The 23,150-nt window shown below is 44.3% G+C and overlaps 2 protein-coding genes across 3 annotated transcripts in view; both read left to right on the top strand.

Moving 5' to 3' along the window:
• Positions 1–1,803: 1,803 nt before the first annotated feature.
• Positions 1,804–18,385, top strand: R3HDML (R3H domain containing like). 2 transcript variants are annotated; one of them, XM_077335504.1, is made up of 6 exons: positions 1,804–1,921; positions 2,500–2,832; positions 7,308–7,426; positions 9,123–9,255; positions 13,136–13,251; positions 15,762–18,385. In XM_077335504.1, exons 2-6 carry the CDS (start codon positions 2,572–2,574, stop codon positions 15,892–15,894), a joined length of 762 nt encoding a protein of 253 aa, XP_077191619.1. In that variant the 5' UTR covers positions 1,804–1,921; positions 2,500–2,571; the 3' UTR covers positions 15,895–18,385. The 2 variants fall into 2 exon arrangements, with proteins under 2 accessions (XP_077191619.1, XP_077191617.1); XM_077335502.1 differs by lacking the exon at positions 1,804–1,921 and adding an exon at positions 1,954–2,019.
• Positions 18,386–21,286: 2,901 nt separating this feature from the next.
• HNF4A (hepatocyte nuclear factor 4 alpha) overlaps positions 21,287–23,150 on the top strand; it is an 80,013-nt gene continuing 78,149 nt past the window's right edge. Inside the window, exon 1 of the mRNA XM_077335501.1 lies at positions 21,287–21,406. Coding sequence (XP_077191616.1) covers positions 21,358–21,406 — 49 coding nt within the window. The 5' untranslated portion in view covers positions 21,287–21,357. The remainder of the gene's footprint in view (positions 21,407–23,150) is intronic.

The raw sequence follows: 23,150 nt of genomic DNA, 5'->3' as shown, positions 1-23,150 counted from the left end.
ATATCGGACTGAAGATTTATGCTCTCTTCCTTTCTTTCTCTCTGCAGTCATTAAAAAGAAAATTTGCTGGGACTTCTGCTGAATCCAGTCAACTTCTATGTGCTTTTTGGCACTAGGCAAGGTCTTCTCTGAAGATACCGTGTGCTTTGGCAGCCAGGACAGTCTGCTCTGCAGGATATTACACCCGACAAGAAACAGAATATACCAATTCTTGGAATTTAGATTGTCTGGGAGAGTGCTAATTAATCAGCTCTTTCAGTCTGCATCCAAGATAAAGCTTTGTCAATTTGTTTTGAGCAGCAAGAAAACACCGCTAGGCCTTTCTGTCTCCAGCAGGTCAAACAGAAACCAAAAACGCGCTTCCCAAATGTACTGTATTTAGAAGGCTAAATAGATGTATGTCATAGTATAAGCATTATACATTTCATTGGAAGCAAGTGATTAGCCATCTTCTCCTAAAAGCCACTATTAAACGTTTCCTAGTCTAAGAAGGACCCAGCAGCCCCTTTAGGAAGCTTAGAAATTGAAAAATGTTCAAATGACTGCTATGGAGGGTGGGCTTGACAGCATTATTATTATGTAATAGTGGCAAAGCCCACTTTAAAAGCAGGCTGAGGGCTGATGCCCCTGGACTCCCACGCCCCTGGACTCCCTGCCTGCTCTCACCACAGGAAGCTATAGAGAGCTGTGAGAGCACAGTGGAGGATGCAGTGGCCTCTCCCCACCCCCACTGGAGGCAAGGAGGTGGAAAACAATGGGGTGGGGGTACTGGCAGGGGAGGTATCCGCCTGTGCTAGCGGGAAGGGGGAGGGAGTCATACATGGTCATGCTCACCTCTGGTGGGGATGGGAAGTCCAGCCACATCCCCTGCAGAGGGCATTGCCCACCTCTTTGCCAGCACTGGGGGCTGGAAAGGCCTGCAAAGGAGGTGGGTGGGCTGGTGGTAAGGAGGTCCTCAGGCCCTCTCTAGAGAAGGCAGCTGGCCTTCCCAGTCCCCACAGGCAGTAATGTGGCAGGGGAGAACAGAGCAGGTTGTGCAGAGGAGGTGGTTGCCCTTCGCAGCTCCTTCTAGTGGCGAGAAGGCTTGCTGGTCAGTTGTGCCAAGCCGCACAGCTTACCTCCTGCTGGGAGGGGGGCAGGGGAGAGCTTCTGATTGGTCCTCAGTAGGGGAGGAACCTCCTAGAGATGGCCAATCAAAGGCTCCCTGGAACTTCCCAATGATGTGCCAGCTCTTCTGAGTGGCCCTCCCCAAAGGACCAATTAGAGGGCCACTATTCCAGACTAGTATTGTTGAATATCTAGAAGAACAAGCCTGGCTGAAGAAGAATCAGCAAGGCTTGTTGGAAAGGGAGTACTACCTTACTTATCTTATAAGATTCTGACAAAGTATGAAGAAGCACCCAGAGGAGCAATCCAATTAGAAGTTACCAAAATTTCTGTCAGTCAAAAAACAAATTCTAAACAGAGTTCTGGATAGGATACATCCCTTCTGTACTTGCCTGCCCTAAGAGCTAAAGGTATCTGAAAGTAAATAAACATCCATGTTGTAGCTGGTGAAGGATATACTCCAAAGGATAAACTCCAAAGGATAAACTCCAAAGGATAAACTCCAAAGGCATATTAACTTTATAGTTTTTGCAGCCTCACCTACTTCATAGCTTGCAACAATCAGAAACTGAGTAGACACAGAGCCATGTGCTATAGGGCCAGAAGAGCACTGGGCAAACTTAAGGACATTCCCCGACAGAAGAGTTAAGATGCAAATTGTGCGTCAGATTCCCATCAAAGGACCGTCAGACTTGGCTACGTTAAATGGGTCTGCCAGATGTGCCCGAGCAGGTTATTTGCAAAGGTCAATCTCTGGATTTACTGCTGCTGCTACAGTGAACATTTCTCAGCTGTTCTTGGCTCAGCTTTTAAGGTATGTAGCCTGGGAAATGTCCTCTCAGTTTCTTTAGAGGATATCTTTCTCTGAGGCTAGAACCCTCTGCTACTGCAGCTAATGAAGGAGCAACCCTGGTAATTTCTTCTTCCCTCTATGAGGAGAAAAGATCTTTCTCCTTCCTATTTTCTCACAAAACCTTTTTAGGAACTTTTTCTTCCTTATTGCAGTAGGATTTCAGTTCCTCCAGAAGATTTGATCAATGGAATGAGTATTTGGGGAAACAGCGGGAAGGCAGCAAAGATACCAGCGGCATGTTAATAATGAGCATTCCTTTGGCAGGTACATATGAACATCTGGAATGATGGGAGAGACTCAAACAGGAGTACTAAAGAAAATACCTCTGTAGATTTCACAGCTGGCCTTAGGAATTTTGCTTATGCAGCTTAGCCAAATTCTTTTGTTTGTAATAAGGTTCTCCTTGGCATACTTTGAATCTCCTGCTCTATCTCAAATGGCATTTTTTTCTGTGCAATGTAAATATATCTATGTCTAGCTAGATATAAATAAATCGGTATAGAGATAACTATCTGGCTTTCTATTGTTTTCTTTTGCAGATACACAAGCCAGAAAAAGAGATTTGCCATATTTATTGTCATTTTTAAACCAAGAAGACTGCCGGTCCTAACATGACTCTCTTGCACATGCATTTGTATCTTCCTGGCTTGGTCTTTTGGGTTCTACAGAAATCAGCCTCCTTTGGGCTTCCTAATACGACTGAGCTCCATTACCAATCTAGCAGCACTGATGCAGGCCTCCCTCCAAGTCTTGGAGGACACAGGACTCGTGGAAAGCGCTACATTTCTCCCAGGGATATGAGTGCACTTTTGGACTACCACAACCAAGTGAGGTCCCAGGTGTCTCCACCAGCTGCCAACATGGAGTATATGGTGAGTTTCCTTTGTTCTTGTCAACGGGGATGGGGAGGATCACTGATTACTGGGGAAATATCAAGTGAAGTAAACATTGTATTTAAATGCTAGAACTCATTGATGAAGCTTCACAAAATCACAGAATCATAGAGTTGGAAGGGGCCATACAGGCCATCTAGTCCAACCCCCTGCTCAACGCAGGATCAGCCGAGAACATCCTAAAGCATCCAAGAAAAGTGTGTATCCAACCTTTGCTTGAAGACTGCCAGTGAGGGGGAGCTCACCACCTCCTTAGGCAGCCTATTCCACTGCTGAGCTACTCTGACTGTGAAAAATTTGCTTGAAGCTTCAACCCTGCAGACCACTTTATTGGTTAGAAATATGTACAAATATGTTAGTGAGACTGTTTCAGACCCTGAGGGTGATCTGCCAACATGCAACACAACTGACAGGGGCCATTGATATGTTTGATATGTTGTTAGCTGCCTCGGGTCCCATTCAGGGGACAGGGAATAGGATATATATTTGATAAAGAAGAAAAGAAATTGCAGGCCAATACCAGTTATTTGCTCCACACATCTGGCTTCTCCAGAACAGATGTGCATGTTCTGTGCGTGCTAGGGGTTTTTTTTGGTCTTTTCGGAAGGCTCCTGGCCCAGGGGGGCTGGACATCTGGCAGAAAACTGGAGGTGAACTGTTTCTCAAGGTTGCCTTTTCCTGTAGAAATTTTTTTTTCCCATTGCCGATCCCTTATTGTCATGCAGCTCTTTAAAAACACATGAGCAATATGTGGCCATTTGAGGGGACCAGCCACACACACAAGCCAATTGCCTTTAAAGGTGGCCCTTCTTCCTTGTCATTCCTTGTTCTGAAAGTCTCCCCTGCAGAGCTGCTGAACAAGTAGGTACCCTGATGTCATGAACAAGCTCCTGCTCCCCTGAGAAGGACTTAGCTCTAGGCCAGGGGTTCCCCAAAGCGGTAACTATAGACACCGTGGTACCCACCAGTACCTTTCCTGGTGCCTGCCATGTGCTTTTAGATCATGGGAGGAGCTAAGTGGGGCCTTTGCTTAGCAGTGCCTTTGATTTACTGTGCAGATTAAAAAGCATGATGTTAAACAGAGCTACTGCTTGAAATGCCAAAGAATCATAGAACCATAAAGTTGGAAGGGAATGTGAAAACCATAGTCCAACTCCCTGCTCAGTGCAAGATCAGCCTAAAGCATCCATGAAAAGTATCTGCCCAGATGCTGCTTGAAGAATGACAGTGAGGGGGAGCTCACCATCTCCCTAGGCAGCTGGTTCCACTGTTGAGCTACTCTTACTGTTAACCCCTCCCCTACACACACACTGCTATCTGGCCAGTATCTTTCGGTGCATAATTTAAACCGATTATTGTGAGTTTGATCCTCTGCTGCCAACACGAACAGCTCCCTGCCCTTCTCACAGCTCCCGGTCCTCCATTGCTTTTGTACTAATATATAACCTTGTTCCATGACACTTTGTGGTTAGCTGTACCTCCTGTGGCAGCTATTTTGTGACTGCACTCACCGCCTGTGTCAGAATTCCAAAGGTGCCCACAGGCTCAAAGAAAGGTTGGGGACCTCTGCTCTAAGCACTGTAGTTCTACCTCAGGATTTTGTCAGTCTTGGGCACTAAGCAGCAGAGCAGATCGTTGGTATTGTTTTTGTCACACAGACTTTTTAAAAACCTAGAATACAAAGGAAATTGTATATTTGTAACTATTGGAACTATGTAACATGCAAATAAACACATTCACCTGATTCTGGGCGTTTCCTCCAAGTAGGATTGCTGGCTGCTGGTTTGGGGTGATAGTGGTAGGATGCTAGATTCAGATTGGGAAACTCCTGGAGATTTGGGGATGGAGACTGGGGAGGGCTGGGACCTCAGTGGTTGACCATGCCATGCAGTCCAAAGCATCCATCTTCTTCAGAAGAACTCATCTCTGTAGTCTAGATATTAGCTGCAATTCTGGAGGATCCCCAGGTCCCACCTGGAGGTTGGCATCCCTTCTGCCAAGCTTTGTTTTTGCTCTAGGGGTTTTTATGAATAAACAAGCAAAAGTGTGTTCTAGCTATATTTCAGCCTTTGTGCAATAAGTTTGCAAGTTCTGTTTTAACATCAATAGAAAAATCATATTCATGTGTGATGGAACAGAGAACTAATATACTGCCCTGTGGCCTATCCTGCCAGTTATAACAGGATCACACGGGCCAGGCAGGAGAATTGTGAGGAGAATCACTACATGATTTCTGATTGGGTAGAATCACCCATGATGCTTATGCAGGAAGAATTTCTCTTCATTCTCAAGTGTTTTCATTTGCTGACAGTGATGTTATCACAAAGCCACATCTGATAGGCAATGAAGCCCTGTGATGCCATCCCATTCACTGGCAGTCTTCAAGCAAAGGTTGGATACACACTTTTCTTGGATGCTTTAGGATGCTTTGGGCTGATCCTGCGTTGAGCAGGGGGTTGGACTAGATGGCCTGTATGGCCCCTTCCAACTCTATGGGGCTTTTCGCACACCTTCAAAATCGCACAATGGTTGCCAATTGAAAACGTTACTGATTTGCCATTATGCACAACGTCGTTGACAATCTGCCACACACCTGAAACCGATCCGCAAAAAGCGCTTCCTTGTAGCGCTTTCAGGGAAATCCCCAAAAGTGGATTCACCCTCCGGAAAGCGCTACACTCCTGCAACCAATCTGCAACACTAGCGGGAAAGTTCTGTGCGTTACCATTGTTGTGGTTTCTACAAAGTCCCTCCCCCTGGCTCTCTCCTCTGATCTTCCGGCGAAGCGATCGCCATTTTTTTTTTCTCTGAGCGAGTGGAGTTCAACCCACCAGCGAGCCTCTGTTTAGAGGCTTCCCCGGCTTCAGTCCCTCCCCAGAGCTGTTTATTCACTAAGCACAAACAACAGAGAAGCCCGTTTGCTGATGTATTTTCCTTTTATTTTTTACACTGTTTTCGGCCGAAAATCGGGCCCGTGAGGGGGGGGGGATTTTTTTTTTCACTCGGGGGGAGCGTGGCAACGATGAAACGACAGCTCAAACACACCTGCCAGCTGGATGGGTCTCTCCGTTGCATCGAATCAACACATATTCGTTGCAGTGGGTGTTTTTTTTTTTTTAAACCTTTCTTAAAGGGAAAGGGGCTGTTTGGGAGCATGCTAACGGCTGCCCATTGGCTGCTTGACGGCCAGGGGCAGGACGAGCTCGGCAATAGCGCTTCCTTTCTAGCGATTTTTGCTGAGACCGGAAGCTTGTGGGAAACGATGGAAACGCAACTGGATTCCACTACAAAGTCAGGTATGCATAACGACGAATTCCACTATTTTAAATGGCGATTTTTCGTTCAGCAAACAATTTGCTACAAGGATCCCGGTGCGGAAAGCCCCTATGATTCTTCTATGATTCTATGATGTAATTCCTGATTGGCTGGGATTGCCTAAATAATAACAGCAACAAAAGCACGGAAGTTGCAACAGATGAGAAAACAACATAGGCTCAAAGAAAGCCAAACATTCCTATAACTAAGGCATTCTTCAGGAACTGTTTCTGGCACCATCAGTGCATTGCTTGGGATTTGTAAACCAAAACTCAGCCTTCCAATATTATGAACATGGCATTTGGCTAACTTTTCCGGGTTTACTGCCCCTATTGATGTCTTCTGAAGGTCCTGGTGTTTTGCTCATCCTTCTTTGCATGCAACATGACTCATTTGCAAGAAGATAAAAGGAGGGAAAAACCAATATTTCTGTTCTGAGTTCACTGGAAGAAGAACAGAATAGATTGGAACATAATCACGCAATGCCCTCTCTTTCCTTCCCTCATTTCCCCATCAAGTGATTTAAGCTGGCCAAGTGGCAACTCAACTAATACTTGGGAACCAAATGAAGTGTGTGTAAACAGCACCATGCCCCTTCAGACTGCAGATGGGGATAAGCAGGTTGCAATGCTTTCACAGGTAAAAAGATCATCTTCTCATGGAAAGATAGTCTGTCAGGTCAGTATTAGACCATAGTATTTCTCTCTGCTGTGCTAGCTTTCCATGTGGTACAAGATTTTCCTGATGGGGTAGCAATAAAATGAACTTCTCAAACTCCAGCCTCAAGTGGTAGAGTTCAGGTATACTGCATGTTATTTCTGAAGTTTTTTGCTTGTAAAAGAAAATGTACAGCGCAAAATCTAAATCAATAAATCAATAAATCAATAAATCAATAAATCAATAAATCAATAAATCAATAAATCAATAAATCAATAAATCAATAAATCAATAAATCAATAAATCAATAAATCAATAAATCAATAAATCAATAAAATATTTACATTTCCAGCTGTTTGCCTGCCCATTAGTCAGCACTGTGGTCAACTCAACTGACTGGTTGTTCAATTTTTCTTTGAGTAGTAGCTCACCATATTTGGGAGGTTGTATTTTTTGTTCTTGTTCTTCTCTTTTTTGGTTAGGTATGGGATGAGAAGCTAGCCAGATCTGCAGAGGCCTGGGCAAAACAGTGTGTATGGGATCACGGGCCTCCACATCTGATGAGATACGTTGGTCAGAACTTGGCCATTCACTCTGGCAGGTAAGCAACTGGTTTGCATCATCTGCCAATACTCCAGCTGCTCATATCACATCAAAGAAGGTTTTCCCCACAGAAATTGCAGGAACTCCTTCACTAAATGCAACACTCAGATGACCCATGTTTTCCCAGCTCTGGACAAGTTTTCAGAATTGTGGTTCAATACCCTCCTCCAAATTATGTTTCTTGAGATTCCCAATACACTTGCGACATTCCACCATGGATGGTAGTCTGATACCTTTTCCTCCTCAAGGGTACAATGGCGAAAGATTTATGGCAAGGAGGAGCATAAAATATGATTAATTATTACAGGTATTATTAGAAGCAGTCATTACCCTGATGCCAGTTACAATTACAAATACTGTCAAATGCCAGACAGTAAACAATGGCCGCAACAATACTGACAAATACACAGAGGAGGAGCTGGAACTCTGGGGTTCTGCCAACCACAACTATGCCTGCAGGCAAGCGGTGATTTTATCTTAATGCAGGCTCAGGTGGGCTGTCCATATCATTTTTAGTGGAGACAGTGGCTCATTCACCTTTAACGTGAACCCAGTCTTGCAACTGGTGATACCAGCATACATTGCAGCAAGCACAACTATGGTTCAGTGAGTTAACTGACTGTGTGCTTTGGTCTCTTGAGGCTGCTTTAATTAAAAAAACAAAAACAAAGCATGTGTTCATTCATCGTATTTAAAAAATGCTTAAACTGTTCCAGAATTGGGATGCTGGAAGTGTGTTGGTGATGTCATGAGCACTACCTAGGTGGTAACTAGCATAGCTATAACACAAGGATTCAGAGGAGGAATTGGTTTTCACCAAGTTCAATTTGAAACCATGCAAAAAAAAAAACCCTAAAGAAAGCCCCTTCCCCCCTTGGGACTTGCTCTATGGATGGGATTGGGGGCGGAGAAATGTATGTGGTTTAGAAAACAAATACTATATACCTCCCACCACATTTGGTTTGGCCCTATAACCGTCCCACTAAATTTGATCCTAGGATTCTTTTAGTCTTCCACCGAGGGGGGGAAAGTTGTTCTTTATTGAAGGAAACTTTTCTATGTTGGTAGAAAACTTGATGGAAGGGAATCATAGACCTATTATGCACAGCTGCTGCCATGCTGGAGCATTGCAGCACAGCATCATGCTCCACCATTTATTCTTCTCACAGGGGATGCATTTCAGCAGTGCAAGCTGGTGCACCATTTTGTGCATCCATGTGGGGGACACATTTTGGTGACAGCCTCGCTCTGCGCCAAGATGCATCCCCCAAGAGAATGCAAGTGCAGTGGAAAGGTTCTATAAATGCCGCAGAGCCAAGTGGGGCATTCTCGGTCCCCTCTCTGCCATTGTAGCACGGGGAGGAGCTGGGCCTAGAAGGCTTGGCTCTCCCTGTGTGCACAGGCCTGGCAAATGGCGGCTGCGGCAAAAGAGGAAACGCTTCTACTTTCACCTTCCCCTCCTCCTGGCCATAGAATTGATGCCAGAGCCTTTAGGTCAGAGTCAGAGGATTCAGTAGAGTTTAGTTAATTAACTGCTATTTATAAATATTTTAATATTTATTTGCGTATGTTTTTATTGTTGTAAACAACTTCAAGCCTGCTGCTAGGAAGGGGGAGGGAAAATGGCCAATAAGTTTAATAAATAACAACAACAACAATAATACCCTGTGCATTATGTGTGCTTCCTTCTCTAGGTACCGTTCAATTGTGGACCTCGTGAAATCATGGTATTATGAGAAGCAGCATTACTCTTTTCCTTACCCCCATGAATGCAAGCCCAGCTGCCCTTCCAAATGCAGTGGTTCGGTCTGCAGCCATTATACCCAGGCAAGTATCTTTCGCTAGACGTGCTAGTGGCTTTAGTTAGCCATTGGAAACCAAAAGACAAAACAAGAACCTTTCACTACTTCTCAGGCTCACTTTATACACACAGTCAGGTGAGCATTGCTTCCTGGTGTTACAGCTCCATGTGGCATTTGCGAGTATTGCAATTATGTGTTTGCCTGGGTTTCCCCACCCAGCTGATATCCCCCCAATGGCCCATTATGCACGGCCGCCGAAACGGTGATTTCGGGTCACATGGAAAACGCGGAGGGGGAAGACGCGACGCACACCAGTTATGCACAGGGCGGGGCGCGGCAGCGGCAAAACCCAGAGTAACCGATTATGCACGCGGCGATCCGGGCGCTGCTTCTGGTTGCGCCCCGGTCACCCGGAAGCTGCGCTTTCTTCCGCGTTTCACTGACGCGGCGTTTTCGGCGGCATGCACCGAAGCTGCGGCCGGTTGCAGCCGGCTCCGTGCGTTATCAGTGGTTTTAGTCGTCGCCATTCCACCCCGAATGTGCGCTAAAACCCCCGTGCATAATGGGTCAGTGCGAAAAACTCACACGAACAGTCTTGCGGAATTTTCACACACTCATTTATTGTTTGTTTGTTTGTTTGTTTGTTTATTATATTTCTATACCGCCCTCCCCGGAAGCTCAGGGCGGTTTACATTAAACTTATAAACAATACATAGAACAGTCTTCATTAATAATCATGCAATAATAACAGTGGTTGTAACAGATTAACAGTATAATAAACAGTATAATAATAATATAACAGTATAACAATGCAACCGTGCAAATGGCACAACAGGTCCAGAGCACATGAAAATCTCCAGCCTTTTGTGCCTGCAGGAACACTTGTGATACAGGTGGGGGGGGGGTACAACTACAAAATGTCTGCCACAGGAGGCATAACTATCCACAAAATGTCAGGGTGTGAGTTCATGCGTATCTCCAATAGTAACTCTTCAGCATTTCAGGTAGAAGATCTGTTTAACAGTATGCATTTTAAAATTAACATATTGTTTAAAATGTTTTCCTGTACATGCACAAAATAAGTATACAGTTTGAGCTAGCTAAGTGACCTCAGTGGAAGATAATCACCCTAATTCAGACTGAAAGATATAAACACAAAGTCATGTGCATATACCTGCCATTACAGTGCTGATCCAGGCTTCTTGAAAAACTGGATTTATTACTGGATGTAAATGAGACTCTGTCTTCATGAACGGCCACTTATTGCATATGCAGTCAAATATGGGTGATAGGCTAGATCAGGACTATTCTCTCTCCTTACTCAATGTCTTTTGGTATAAATAGGGAAGAAAAAAATGAATTTCACTTAGATAATGGAAATATTTAGCACTGAACACTTTTCTGAAGTACTCTAGATCAGTGGTCCCCAACCCCCGGTCCGGGGACCGGGACCGGTCCGTAGATCAGTTGGTACTGGGCTGCAGCTCCTCCTCCTCGTCCTCCCTGGCTGCTGCCTCGGGGGCTGCCTTGCCACTCTGCTGCTGGCTCACATTTGATGCTCTCCGGCAGCCAGCATGGCTGGGGCTCCCCCTCGGCATGGCACTGCACAGCTGCTGCTAGCAACGCTGCCCAGCAGGCGGTGGGAAGTCAGGGGCGCCAGTGGGAAAGCAAGCAGAGCAGGGGCTCAGACGGAGGTGGCAACATCCTTTGGCAAAAGACTACCCCCCCCCAGGCTTCAGTAAAAGTATCAAGCGTTGACCGGTCCCCTGGTGATAAAAAGGTTGGGGACCACTGCTCTAGATGCAACTGTTCAATAATCACCATAGCAGCTCTCAAGGAGACCATCTCCTATCCCCATCACTCCAATGGGCAAACCAGATTCACAGGCAGGATGAAATCTGAACAAGGGACATGCTGGCCCATAGCTCAATCTTCTTCTATGCTCAGCAAGCAGAAATTCAAGAACAAGGACGATGGCAAAGCAAATATTGATGTACAGAGGAAGTTGTCTTTCCTCATGCCCTTTGGATGCATGCACAGAGAGAAAGAGAAGCTTTGACACCTCTGTAGCTAATGACCTACCCTGTCAAATTTCCATGCTAGCAGACTGGACTTCAAAACTCTGCTCTATTCCTAGAAGCACCACCTGCTTTTTTCCACTGGCCTATCCATCAAAAGAGAAGATTCCAGCTGATGTAGTAGGATGGAAGGAAAAAGAGAAAGCAAGATCATCTTTGCTGGAGGACATTTTACAGGCCTAAGCTAAGCTTTGACTCACAAAGATCAGGCTAAAGGAATGCAGGATTGGAGACTTCTGCAAGTAGCTTTCACTGAGAATATTTAGGCAATGTTTCACAACACCATGGCCAGAGATACTGCCCACTGCTGGCTGCTCTACACAGGACTGTATTCAAATACAGCCATTGATGTCCTTGTTTATGAGAAGTTCCAGTCCAGATTGCCAGCAGGAGAATAGGGGGAAAATATCTGGCCTGCTCTTGTGTCCTTGAAAGAATATTTATCTTGCAGAAATCAGCAGCTGTATCTTACCATTGCACAAAGATGCATTAGCACTAAATGCAGACTATCGGTAGGTCACACTAATATTTAAGGCACAGGAGGGGCTGTGGCTCAGTGATAGGACAGAAGGTTGCAGGTTCAGTCCCTAGCATCTCCAGTTAAAGGAGCAAGAATAATTCAAGGAGTTGCCAATTAATTACAGCTGTTTCTGACTGGACAGAATCTCCCATTTCTGAAGGGAGAATCACTACAAGGGTGCAGGAACTTCTGGTCCAGTTAGGAGGGGTAGGTACAGCTGGACATGATTCTGGGCTTTCTTTGTGGCCTGCGGACACATCTTGCCCTGGACAATAAGAGACCAGTCTAGCGGACTCTGGCTGGAGCTGTCCCTCTGCCCAGCCGTGGGGCTCAGCATATGCCCACCCCTGCCAATCCCTGATGCTGAATCAGCAAGCATGTACGTTGGCCTCCCTTCCTGACCCTTATGAATGCAGCACCTCAGATTCACAAGGAAAGGTAAAAGCCCTTTCCTACCTCACTCCTCATGAATCATCTCTGTGGTGACAGGACTTTGCTGAAACGTCTGGCGTCTCGGTGAATACAAGGCCTTCACAGACTCCTCCTGTGCAGGCAGGCAGCCAGCCCAAGGTGGAAAACTTCCCTGACCTACCTGGGCTGTGGTAAAACGCTTCCTAAGCCATAATCAATAGCATCTCACACAGCTCCAGAAGGGAGCCATTTGTATTTGGCCCACTTTAATTCTAGACATACCCAGTCCCATATTTGCATGGGTGTCTGAGTTGTTCATACACACAATTTCCCTCCCCCCCCCCCCCCCAAGTTCAGCTAAGCTGTGTCTCATGTCAAGTGTTGTGTCTGGAAAAATAGAAGCAAAGAGATAGGAGGCAAAATATCAAAATTAAGAGATACGTTCAGCCTCACAGATAAGTCTGGTGGTCAGTTTTTGAGGAATTTTCCTGACAGTGGGAAAGTCTCTAATGAAACATTTTCTGTATAATGGTTTACCCCTTAATCAAGCAATCAAGGACATGTCAGTTTGTATGGTTTGGGGCTGAAAATTGTATCAGAAATGTAATCCGTTAGATTCTGCAACACAGAATGAGTCAGTGGTGGTCTAAATGTGCCGTGGTTTTCTTCTGTCTGTTCTTAGCAGCTGCATGAAGGCAGAGATTCATTAAATGGAGTTTAGGAGTGATAGGAAAAGTATAGCCTAATAAAAATTTTCCCTGCAGCGCAAGTTATTAAGAGTACAGGAGCTCTGCCAGGTTATAAAGGGACATAAGAGCTTTGGGCACATATGATAGCATTGCTCAGTTGCTGTAAATGCACGTATAATGACTGATACTTTCCTGTCTCCCAAACAGATGGTGTGGGCTTCTTCCAGCAGAATTGGCTGTGCCGTCCACACCTGCACCAACATGAATGTATGGGGCAACACCTGGCGGAGAGCAGTCTACTTAGTGTGCAACTATGCCATTAAGTAAGTACCATAAGGGAGGGCATATACCAGTGCTGGTAGCAGCATTAGTGGCAAAGTGAGGAGAAAAAGTTATCAGGTTCTGCAATGGATGTAACATTGCTCAGAGTCCCAGAGGACCACTGGACAATTGCGGATTTGCCATGGGCCAGTTGCCTACTGTCTGCTGCACCTGGTGTGGCCTGGCAAGCACCGGACAGCAAATGAAATGCTGCACTTGGATCTGATAAAGCAAACTACCTCTTATAAGGTCCCTTAACATGGATTCTGTCTTAACAATATCTGCCTGCCCGTCCTTTGGGTTCCTTCTGTTGCTTCTTGGAATGAGTCACTGTTCTGGGCTTCTTTTTTTCCAATCAGGTTAGACCCCCCCCCCCCCCGGTCAGTGACTCATGCACAAACAACTCTTTATCATTACAAAAAATAAAGGTAATATCAATCATTTTGTGTGTAACAGTGAGGTGCGCCTCTAATGTTAATTTCTGGGGAAAGCCTGTTTCTCAGGCACACAGAATGCCTGCCACCCTCCACAACTTCTCTCTCAGGTTCAGGATTATACATAGGTCAGGCAGCCATATTTCATATAATATAAAGAAGTGGAGACCTTAGCCTAGAGGTTCCCAAAGTGGGTGGTATGCCCTCTCTGGGAGCGGTGGATGAATCCAGTGGGGCGGTGAGGAAACTGGTGGCAGTAGGGGTGGTGGTGAGGAATCTGGTGGCAGTACGGGTGGTGGTGAGAATTTTGAGGGCAGTAGGGGGGCAGAGAGGAATTGGGGGGGTAGTAAGGGGGCAGAATGACTCTTCCAGCTACAGCTGCGTTTTCCTAGCCAGAGACATTCCAAAGAGGCTTGCCATTGCCTCCCTCTGGGTCATAGTGCCCTTGGTCTTCCTTGGTGGTTTCCCATCCCAGTGCTGACCAGGGCCCTGCTTAGCTTCCTAAAGGAAATGACACCTTCAGAAGGTGGGCTGGAGCCACAGACTGTCAGTCAAAGAGTTAAACGGTTTGTTTACAGTTGTTGCTAGTGGGGACAGGCAGAGTGGGTCATATGGTTTGTTTAGATATGCAGATTTGTTTATCAGGAGCCATTGCCTCATCCCTGTTTCTCACGTCCACAAGATTAGCAAGGAAGAGAAGGATTCTCCTTCCTCCCTTTGTTTGAGAAAATATCTGCTTTAGGGAGATAGTCAGATCCATCTTGAATATTCACCATGTAACAGTAAAGCTCCTGTGTGGAGTTTAGGAAGCTATATGTTTCTTGTTTTGTCTTCCAGTTTCCCCTGTCCTATTTAGCTGGTAAAATTGTCTTTTTATATACAGTATACCTGCCTTGTCTGGTCTCATCATTTATACAATAACTCTGCTAATTTTTATTACATTAACTCTGCCAGATATATATTTCTTCCAACAATATCTAAATGTTAGGGTTAGGGTTAGCTTAGGCATGGGTCAACTTGGGGAGTTTTTAGGTCTAGTGGGAACCTTAGGCCTGGGGAAGACGTATAAATATTTTTGATATTATTTTACATGTTTAGCTTAAGTATGGTTTGGGTTGGGGAGTTTTTAAGCTTAGTGGGAGCATTAGAACTGGAGAAGACTTAGTGAAAGTAGACCTACCACCAGGAAAGAGGGGTGTGTTCGTAAGTTTGTGTGTTGGGGTACACGGGATGTGGCTTATGAGCCAAGGGGGTGGCAACCCAAAAAAGTTTGGGAAACACTGCTTTAGCCTGTGTGTGTGTTGTGTGTGGGGAGGATTCTTTCTCTGAGACAAACAGCCCAAAGAGTTAAACAAACAAGAAGTTAACTTTTATTTACGGATTGAACATAACACTGAAGAAAGTGAGGAAGTTGTTATCAAAGTTTCTTTTGCATTGAACTTCTGAATAAAGGGATTCTCAGTTCAGCTGTCCAAAGTCTGGGAGAACACCTGCCTAAAATGGGGCTGCTCTTGAAGTCAACCTAGAAATATCCACCTGTCTACAATGTGGTAGCTTGAATGAGAATATATCGCCTTTATTTTAAAACAGCTACATTATTGATAGTTTCTTTCCAAGTTCGGGTCAAGGTGCCAGTTGTCAGGTGTGACCTTTAAAGCCCTTTATCACCTAGGGCCAAAATATCTAAAGGATAGTCTCTCCCCATAGATCTCCACCCACTTAATGGGGGTTCCAAGGCTGCCCCACGTAAGGGAGCCTGCCTGACATCATCAAGAGCGTGCGCCTTTTCCTGTCAAAACTTCCACTCTATGCAACAGGCTCGCAGAGGAGGGGGGGAGGCATGTTAAAAATTTCTGGGAGGTGTTGCCAACTCATTTTATTTGATGGGGTATAAGCTGCAGACATTTTTGTGGGAGTTATTTGGGGTTGTAATGTATTTTGTATGTTTAAAATTTGGATTTGTGGACTGCTTAGAGCCACATAGAAAGGTGAGGTATAAATATAAAAAGCTGTTGTGAACATCCAGGTTTTAAATGCTAAAGAAACCTGCTTCATGCCTCACCTTCCTTTATTTCCAGGGGAAACTGGGTAGGAGAATCGCCTTACAAAGTGGGAAGACCCTGCTCAGCCTGCCCACCAAGTTACGGAAGTACCTGCAGCAATAACATGTGTTATTCTGGACTCAGATCTAACAAAGTAAGCTGGTTCTGAACCTGCTGGATGTTTTCCAAGCTCTGCAATAGCTGGAGAATCTGGATGTCAGACTTGCAGCCGGAAAAGGGAGAAGCATGGAACAGTGTACCATGTATTGTAAAACAAATGGATTATTTATTCTTGCAAAATCCTCAGCTGCTTCTTTTCAGCTTGTTACATTTCCCTGACAATGGTAAAACTCCATGCCTTCTTCTCCCATGACTATAAACTATGTACAGAACAGCCTGCTTTCCCCATGGGTTTTGTTCAAGGAAGAAATACTAAATCTCGTTGCATTGCAGGCCACTCTTCAGGTTTCTGTGTTATTTGTATACTCTTATATTATAGACATAGTCTGTTTAGAAGTTTTAAATTAAATTCTATGCAAAAATTGTATCTCTAGGTATTCCTCAGGTATAAGAACAATCACACTTTTTTTAAGGCAAAAAAAGGATAGTTTCTACCCCAAAACCCATTTGGTTCTCTTACTCAATGTTCTTCATGCATTTTTCCATACCATTTTAAAAGCCAATGTACAATGTGTGGTTCCCATCAACTGAATATATTTTATTATTCATATTTGTCTGAGTAATCTGGGACTGTTCACATTGCTACCATATTGGCTATGTTTGATTATTTTCATTGTTCTTCAAGTCAACGTGTGTTTGATTTCCATTGATTGCTAAGCAAAGCCAGTTGTTTTTTGACAGTTTTATTCAATGACAGAGTGAAAAACTTATATTCAGGCTTTATCCCAGAGTTTGTTACAGTTCACACATCAAAGTAGCTGTGAATTCTTGGGCAAACTATTGTCTATTCCAGCCTACTAACAGAAATCAGCATTTGTGCAAAGCAGATTCTCAGTTGTTCCTTCAAAACTCCTTGACAGAGACCACTCATGATACTGGAGTTCTGTAGCTGGGACTCCAGATGTTTATTTTGGTCCTAAAAATCAGCTGAAGAGGGTAACTTGGATCAGGGCATGGTACTGTCCCCTGTGCCATTTCACTGAAAATGAACTCCCCTCCCCTGGCTGCTTTAAGACTTGTATAAAGGAGACTGGAAGAACATTTCTGATTGAAGATATGGGGGTGGGGATAACTCCTGTACCTCTTTTCTTGCACTGTAGCCTTGATCTCCATTCCCTTTGGCTTTTTAGCAACAAATTACATAAAAACATTCACAGAATGGTTTAATTGACCATGTTACTTCTTTCATTTTTAAATGGTTTCCTACTTATGAGTAGGTGATGCTTTAGGATGCTTAGGGCTGATCCTGCGTTGAGCAGGGGGTTGGACTAGATGGCCACATTGCCCCTTCCAGCTCTATGATTCTATGATTCTAGGTGGGCTAATAGCAATCTACCAGTGCAGTCTCAAGCAATTATACTCTCCTAAATCCATTGACTTCAATGGATTTAGAATAGTATCAATCTTGTTCAGAACTGCACAGTAAATAAGCCTTGTGATTTGAGTCTTAGCTACTGCCAGCAAAAGGAAAATGGATCTTTGTGGTGCTCCACTGTTCTCTTGAAATCTCTTTTGATGGCAAATAGATTCCCAATGTCCAGAGAACCGTGTGGATTACTAGCTATGTGGGTTGGGGAGCTACAGTGGAATGAGGGAAGGGGGCAATTTGCCCTTCTGCACTCTTGCATGAACAGACTTGGGGAAATCAAGGGGAAAAATACTGTATGAATACCCAGTCCTCTGTTCTAAACTGCAGACCATATTTTTTTCACTAATGGGTGTTTTTTTCACACAATCACAATCACAATAAATATCTTGAAAGTCCAAAGATACTTCTGTTGTTTTCCCCTTTGTTACCTGGCTATTTATTTATTTGCACAAGTCTATCTGTAACTGATTGTGGATGAGAAGGTTTCAGATACCCACCACAGAGGGGCTTTTTGCATGAAATGCTTTCCATTTGGAATCTCAGTAGCACCAGGACTCTTTTAGTACTTCATAGAATCATAGAGTTGGAAGGGATTTCCAAGGTAATCTCTAGTCCAACCCCCTGCACAGTGCAGGAACTTACAACTACCTGCCTACTCACAGTGACCCCAATTTCATGCCCATATGATCCCCACTTCATGGACACTATTAGCAGGCATTCCTGGGGTTGTGCCTTGCTTTGATGATGTGTTCGCTATGGCCTCCTCTAGGGAGCAACTTGTGAATTGACTCCAAAAGGTTCTGCTGAAGTTTGACTTTTCATGCATCACAGTGAAGAAAGAGAAATCCCAATATCACATTCCTAGGATACCAGATTGATTCAGCCGATACTCAACCTACACAGGATCAGGGAAAGGTAATACAAAATGCCCCCTAGAGAAAAATGCAAGGAAGATATTTATATTGTTACCCGCCATGTTTTGTTGTATTTATGGGGATTATTGGCAATTATATTATGATGATGTTTTTAGGAACTGGATTATGTTATTTTATGTTTTATTATGAACCAACGTGAGCCAGCTTGCTGGGAGCAGTGGTATACAAATCTAATAAATAAATGAATAAAAATCTTCAGGTATTTCTGAAACTTCTAAATTTTTATCACATTTTCTTAAAAAACTAATACTTTAGCAGAACCCCTTCATCGCATTGCATGTTAGATAAAAGTGCTCAATGGAAGTTGACTCACAAACACAAATAAGGAGGCGGTTTTGCCCTAAAGAAGTTGTTTACTTCTGCCCTCAATCACTGTGATGAACAGATACCTCTGTCTGTTACATGTGATGCCTCATTACTTGAAGTTGGGGCTTTCCTCAGTCACATACTACCAGATGGCACAGAAGCACCAGTCGCTTTATATTCTAGGACAGGAACCTCAAGTGAAAAGAAATATGACTGGAGTTGACTGGAATGGTGAGAAGGGTTGCTTTTATTCCACCATTGGGGGGTAATATTGTTAATTGTTGTGGGTATTTGAATTTGAAATTGTAGGGGTTTTATGGGTGATTTTGTTTTATATTTTAGGCTGTAAGCCAGTGGTCCCCAACCTTTTTATCACTGGGGACCACTCAATGCTGGGGAACACTCACCGGGGACCACTCAATGCCTTTTACTGAGGCCCGGTGGGGGGGGTAGTTTACTCCTCTACTCTCAACCACTGCCCTGATGCTCTCTGATCGCTATGGTAATGTTTAAACATCCCTTCAAAATAAGATACAGACACGCCACAACAATGAACATAAGGAACATTTTATTTTCATGGAAATTTTAACTCATGACAATGACAAATCAATGGGAACCCTGAGCTTGTTTCTCTGCAACACCTGAAGTGTGTTGTAAAGGGCCGGGGGGGGGGGGGTGAAGTAAAGGGCCGGGGGAGGAGAAGGCGTCCTTCGGGGCCCAACTCCAATTAGTCAAAGGACCACATGTGGTCCGTGGTCCATGGGTTGGGGATCGCTACTGTAAGCCACCTCGAGATGACTTTGTCAAGAGAGGCGGGATATAAATAAAAAAATGAATGAATGAATGAATGAATGAATGGATGGATGGATGGATGGATGGATGGATGGATGGATGGATGGATGGATGGATGGATGGATGGATGGATGGATGGATGGATTAATGGATGGATGGATGGATGGATGGATGGATGGATGGATGGATGGATGAATGCTGAGATTGGTGTAATGTTCCAGTTGAGCTCCACCAATATGCTGATTCTTGGTAGTAGCAATCTCTTTATTAAATGGTTAATGAACAGACACATTAAAACTCTTTTGCTGAAACAGGGCTATACGCCCTATATATACCCAGATTAAAGGTGTTCCTGATCCCCTGTCCTCAGCACCCCTTGGCACCAAAACCCAGGTACATTCCCACAGCCTAACAAGGTAGCAAAAGGGAGGCATTTCTATTACTCAAGGTCAAGAAGAAAACCAGAGAGGCCCTGTGGAGACCCATGGAATATAACTGCTAGCCTCCCTCTGGTCACAAAGTTAAAACTGCCCAGAGCTGCAAAGAAATGGGCAGTATAGAAATCTAAATAAATACATAAATAAAATAACAGCATTTACATTACCCAGCTGCCCCTGAAACTCTGGTCAAGCTATACTAGCAGAAGCCATTCTAAACTAGAATAAAATTCCTCACAATAAATGATAGAAGAAAACAGCAATATGGTATAGACAGAATACAGAAATAAAACACTCCAATATCATTGAATGAACAGGTGACAACATTCATGACTATTGGCTATTCTGGCAGGACTTTAAAAATTGTCATAATTATGTATATAGTCATGGTTTTGAAATCCAAACATATCATAGGCCACTTCATGGAAACTTCACCAAAGACAAAACAACACCTCTCATTTTATCTCCCCATACACAGCGTTGGAGTATCGTGGCAATGTAAAAATATCCTAAAAATCAAAAACTACTACGACCAGGCAAATCTCCATCACCCACCCAACCCATCCCAGCCTCTTCAGTCTGGCCCTCAGGAATTACAGCTTCCAAGATCTGACAAGATCAGGCTAGCTTGGGCCATCCAGTTCATGGGTGTATTTTTAGCTCTGGTTACAAACTGGTTTCATGACGAGTGTTTACCATGCTGTTTTAATTGTCATAGCCCTGATCAGACAGAAAGGCAGGGCAGAAAGGTAAATAAATGCACACACAGCACACGGTTCAGTGCCTGTATGGCGAAATGGAGCCATAGAGAGTTACTGCTCCATTCCCTCCACCAGCAATCTGGGTAAGAAGATGCCCCAGAGATCCCTGCAACATGGCTGTAGTTTGATCTGTCTACAAACATGGACACACACTGGCACTAGTGATCAGAAATGCCCATTCACAAACACACCCCCTTGTAGATGTATTTACACTGTCGCCGGTACTAAGTCGCATACAACTGTCTCAGGTTGTTGTTTTTTTTTAAACACAAATAATCATCTCTACACGTAGGTCTACATGCACACCACATCAACTGAGCAGAGTGCAGGGGGCCTCCTGTATGCGCTCCCAGACACAAAGCCTTTGTTCTCTGTGTTTGTTTGGTGAGAGCAATAAAATGTCCCCTGTCTCAGCAGCTGTGAAACTGACCTAGTTCACACCTCTCCTTTGGGAGGCCTCCATGGGCCGGGCTCTGGGCAAATTCCTCTTAGCTCCTGCTTCAGGGGGGAACAGGAGGGAAGGCGACCCCCTGGCTCGGGGGCCACCGTGGGCCTGAAACCAGGTGTCCGTGGAAGCCCCCTTCAGAAAGTCATCCGTAAAAGTCCTGTTTGAATTTCAAGCTTGGGAGCAGTTGCTATAGCTACCGTGGCAGACGGCACCTTGCCGGTTGGTTTCCATACAAGCTTGGTTACTATTTAACATCTCCACCCACATTAGGTCTGATTAAGTGAATCAATAAGATAACAGGCAAGGCAAGGCTCCTCACCCTGACTCCCTGCCTTCTCCGCCCAGCTTCTTTTCTTGTCATTTCACACTTTCCCAGTTTTTCTCTAGATTTATACCGATGAGATATGGTCAATGTCTCTCCACAGCTAAGCCCTAAGATGGAGGCTCCTTATGGTGAGTACGCAAGTTAATCCTTCTCCTTTCTCTTCTGGTGGCTGATAAGGAACTGTGTACAAGACGCGTAGGAACTCTGAGCAGAACTGTACTACTACAGCAAGATCGCTTAGGCCCAGATCTGGAAACGCTTACATCCTGGTCCAAAAATCGGGATTAGGGTGTCCATTTTTCATGATTTCAGCGTAACTTTCTTCCACCCATTGTGTTGAAGAGGCAGGCGCTATTGATGTGGGCTTCATTCAGAGAGATGCCTTCCTAAAAAACGAGTCAGCCCATTTAGGATGCCATGGGAGCAAAGTTTGGGGGAATTTGTGAAGCCAGCCTGGGTATGCATGATAATCAAATGTAGCAAAGGAGATTGTTTGGAAGTTTTTTGTGCACTCGTATGAGTGGGAAAGGTAGCATTTCAAGAGAGAAGTTTTAAATAGTAGCGAATTTAGGGATCCGATGGAGATGCATCCCTCCCAATTCTCTGCAATGAAGCCAAATGTAATAATTCTCAAACGAATTTCAATGGACGTGAATTTATTTCATCCTGGATTAGGTGAACAGGAGGCAAAGCTGAATTTCTGCAGAGATCTGGCCCTATGAGGGGTATTTCTTGTTTATGTAGCTGAAGTGGTATAAGCTGTTCTCAAGGGCCCAGCCCATTTTTACAATTTCAGTAGCATTGTGTGGACATGACTTGGTTATTCCTGTAATTTTGGGGGTGGAATAAGTTTGTTCAGAATGGATTTTAATCAACCACCAAATTCAACTATATACTCAGAATAAGCATAATACATTTTTGCTGTATGCGCAGATAATATCCTCTGTAGCACAGAGGAAGATTCATTTTATCAGCTGGATGGAAATAATTTGAACTACAAGTTCCTCAAAATAGGGTCATCTTTATTTTACTTGAGGTACTCGGTGCCATGCACTCCATTATGTGCACTGGAGATTGATGCTATAACTAATGAATATATGATAATGTAATCTATGGGAGGGAAGGCAACATGGTACAGCCCAATCTTGTCAGATCTCAGAAGCTAAGCTGGGACACTACTTTGGGAGGGAGACCACCAAGGAATAACTGCAGGGAGAGGCAATGGCCAATCCCTTCCTTCCTTCCTTCCTTCCTTCCTTCCTTCCTTCCTTCCTTCCTTCCTTCCTTCCTTCCTCCCTCCCTCCCTCCCTCCCTTCCTTCCATCCTTCCTTCCTTCTAATTGGATTTGTATGACTTCCGCTCCCAGAGCTGCCTCTTCTTCTCACGTGTCTTGAAAGCCCCTGACTGGGGTCACCATAAGCCAGCTGTGACGATGGTGCTTTACACACACACAATGTAATCAATAGTGATTTGGGTTTTGTTTGGAAACGTGTGCTATATTTCACAATAACGATTGCCCTAGAGAATCACAGAGTTAGAAAACCTTCAGTAAGGGAGTGCCAACCAACCCCCTACCACAAGGTAACAGCTTCTATTGTTGAACTGAAGTTCCGGTAGTTGAATCATGGGAGTATTACTATTGTGGTTTTCATATCATCAGACAGTCCTGTATATCATGGGATACTTCCGATGGATGGTAAAGGGCAGAAAATCATGAACTTTCAACTCTTGACTTGTAGTGATGTTGCATTTCTACAAATGTAGTGGGAACAGTAGAACTGATGCTGCTGTCATGTGATAACAATTCTCCCATGTAGTTCTTGTTGCTGCCTTCATAGTTGCTGTGGAGCATCCACACAGGACATGTTCCTG

This window comes from Paroedura picta, chromosome 4, assembly GCF_049243985.1.
Source record: "Paroedura picta isolate Pp20150507F chromosome 4, Ppicta_v3.0, whole genome shotgun sequence".
Classification (NCBI taxonomy): Eukaryota; Metazoa; Chordata; class Lepidosauria; order Squamata; family Gekkonidae; genus Paroedura; species Paroedura picta.
Note: the sequence above shows the minus strand (reverse complement) of the source record. Positions and strands in the feature narration are given on the sequence as shown.

Excerpts from the sequence above, each read along its gene's own strand:
- R3HDML (XM_077335504.1), top strand. The coding sequence starts at position 2,572 with ATGACTCTCTTGCACATGCATTTGTATCTTCCTGGCTTGGTCTTTTGG. Across the intron at positions 2,833-7,307 it reads CTGCCAACATGGAGTATATG|GTATGGGATGAGAAGCTAGC; the intron begins GTGAGTTTCCTT and ends TTTTTTGGTTAG. Across the intron at positions 13,252-15,761 it reads GTGTGCAACTATGCCATTAA|GGGAAACTGGGTAGGAGAAT; the intron begins GTAAGTACCATA and ends CTTTATTTCCAG.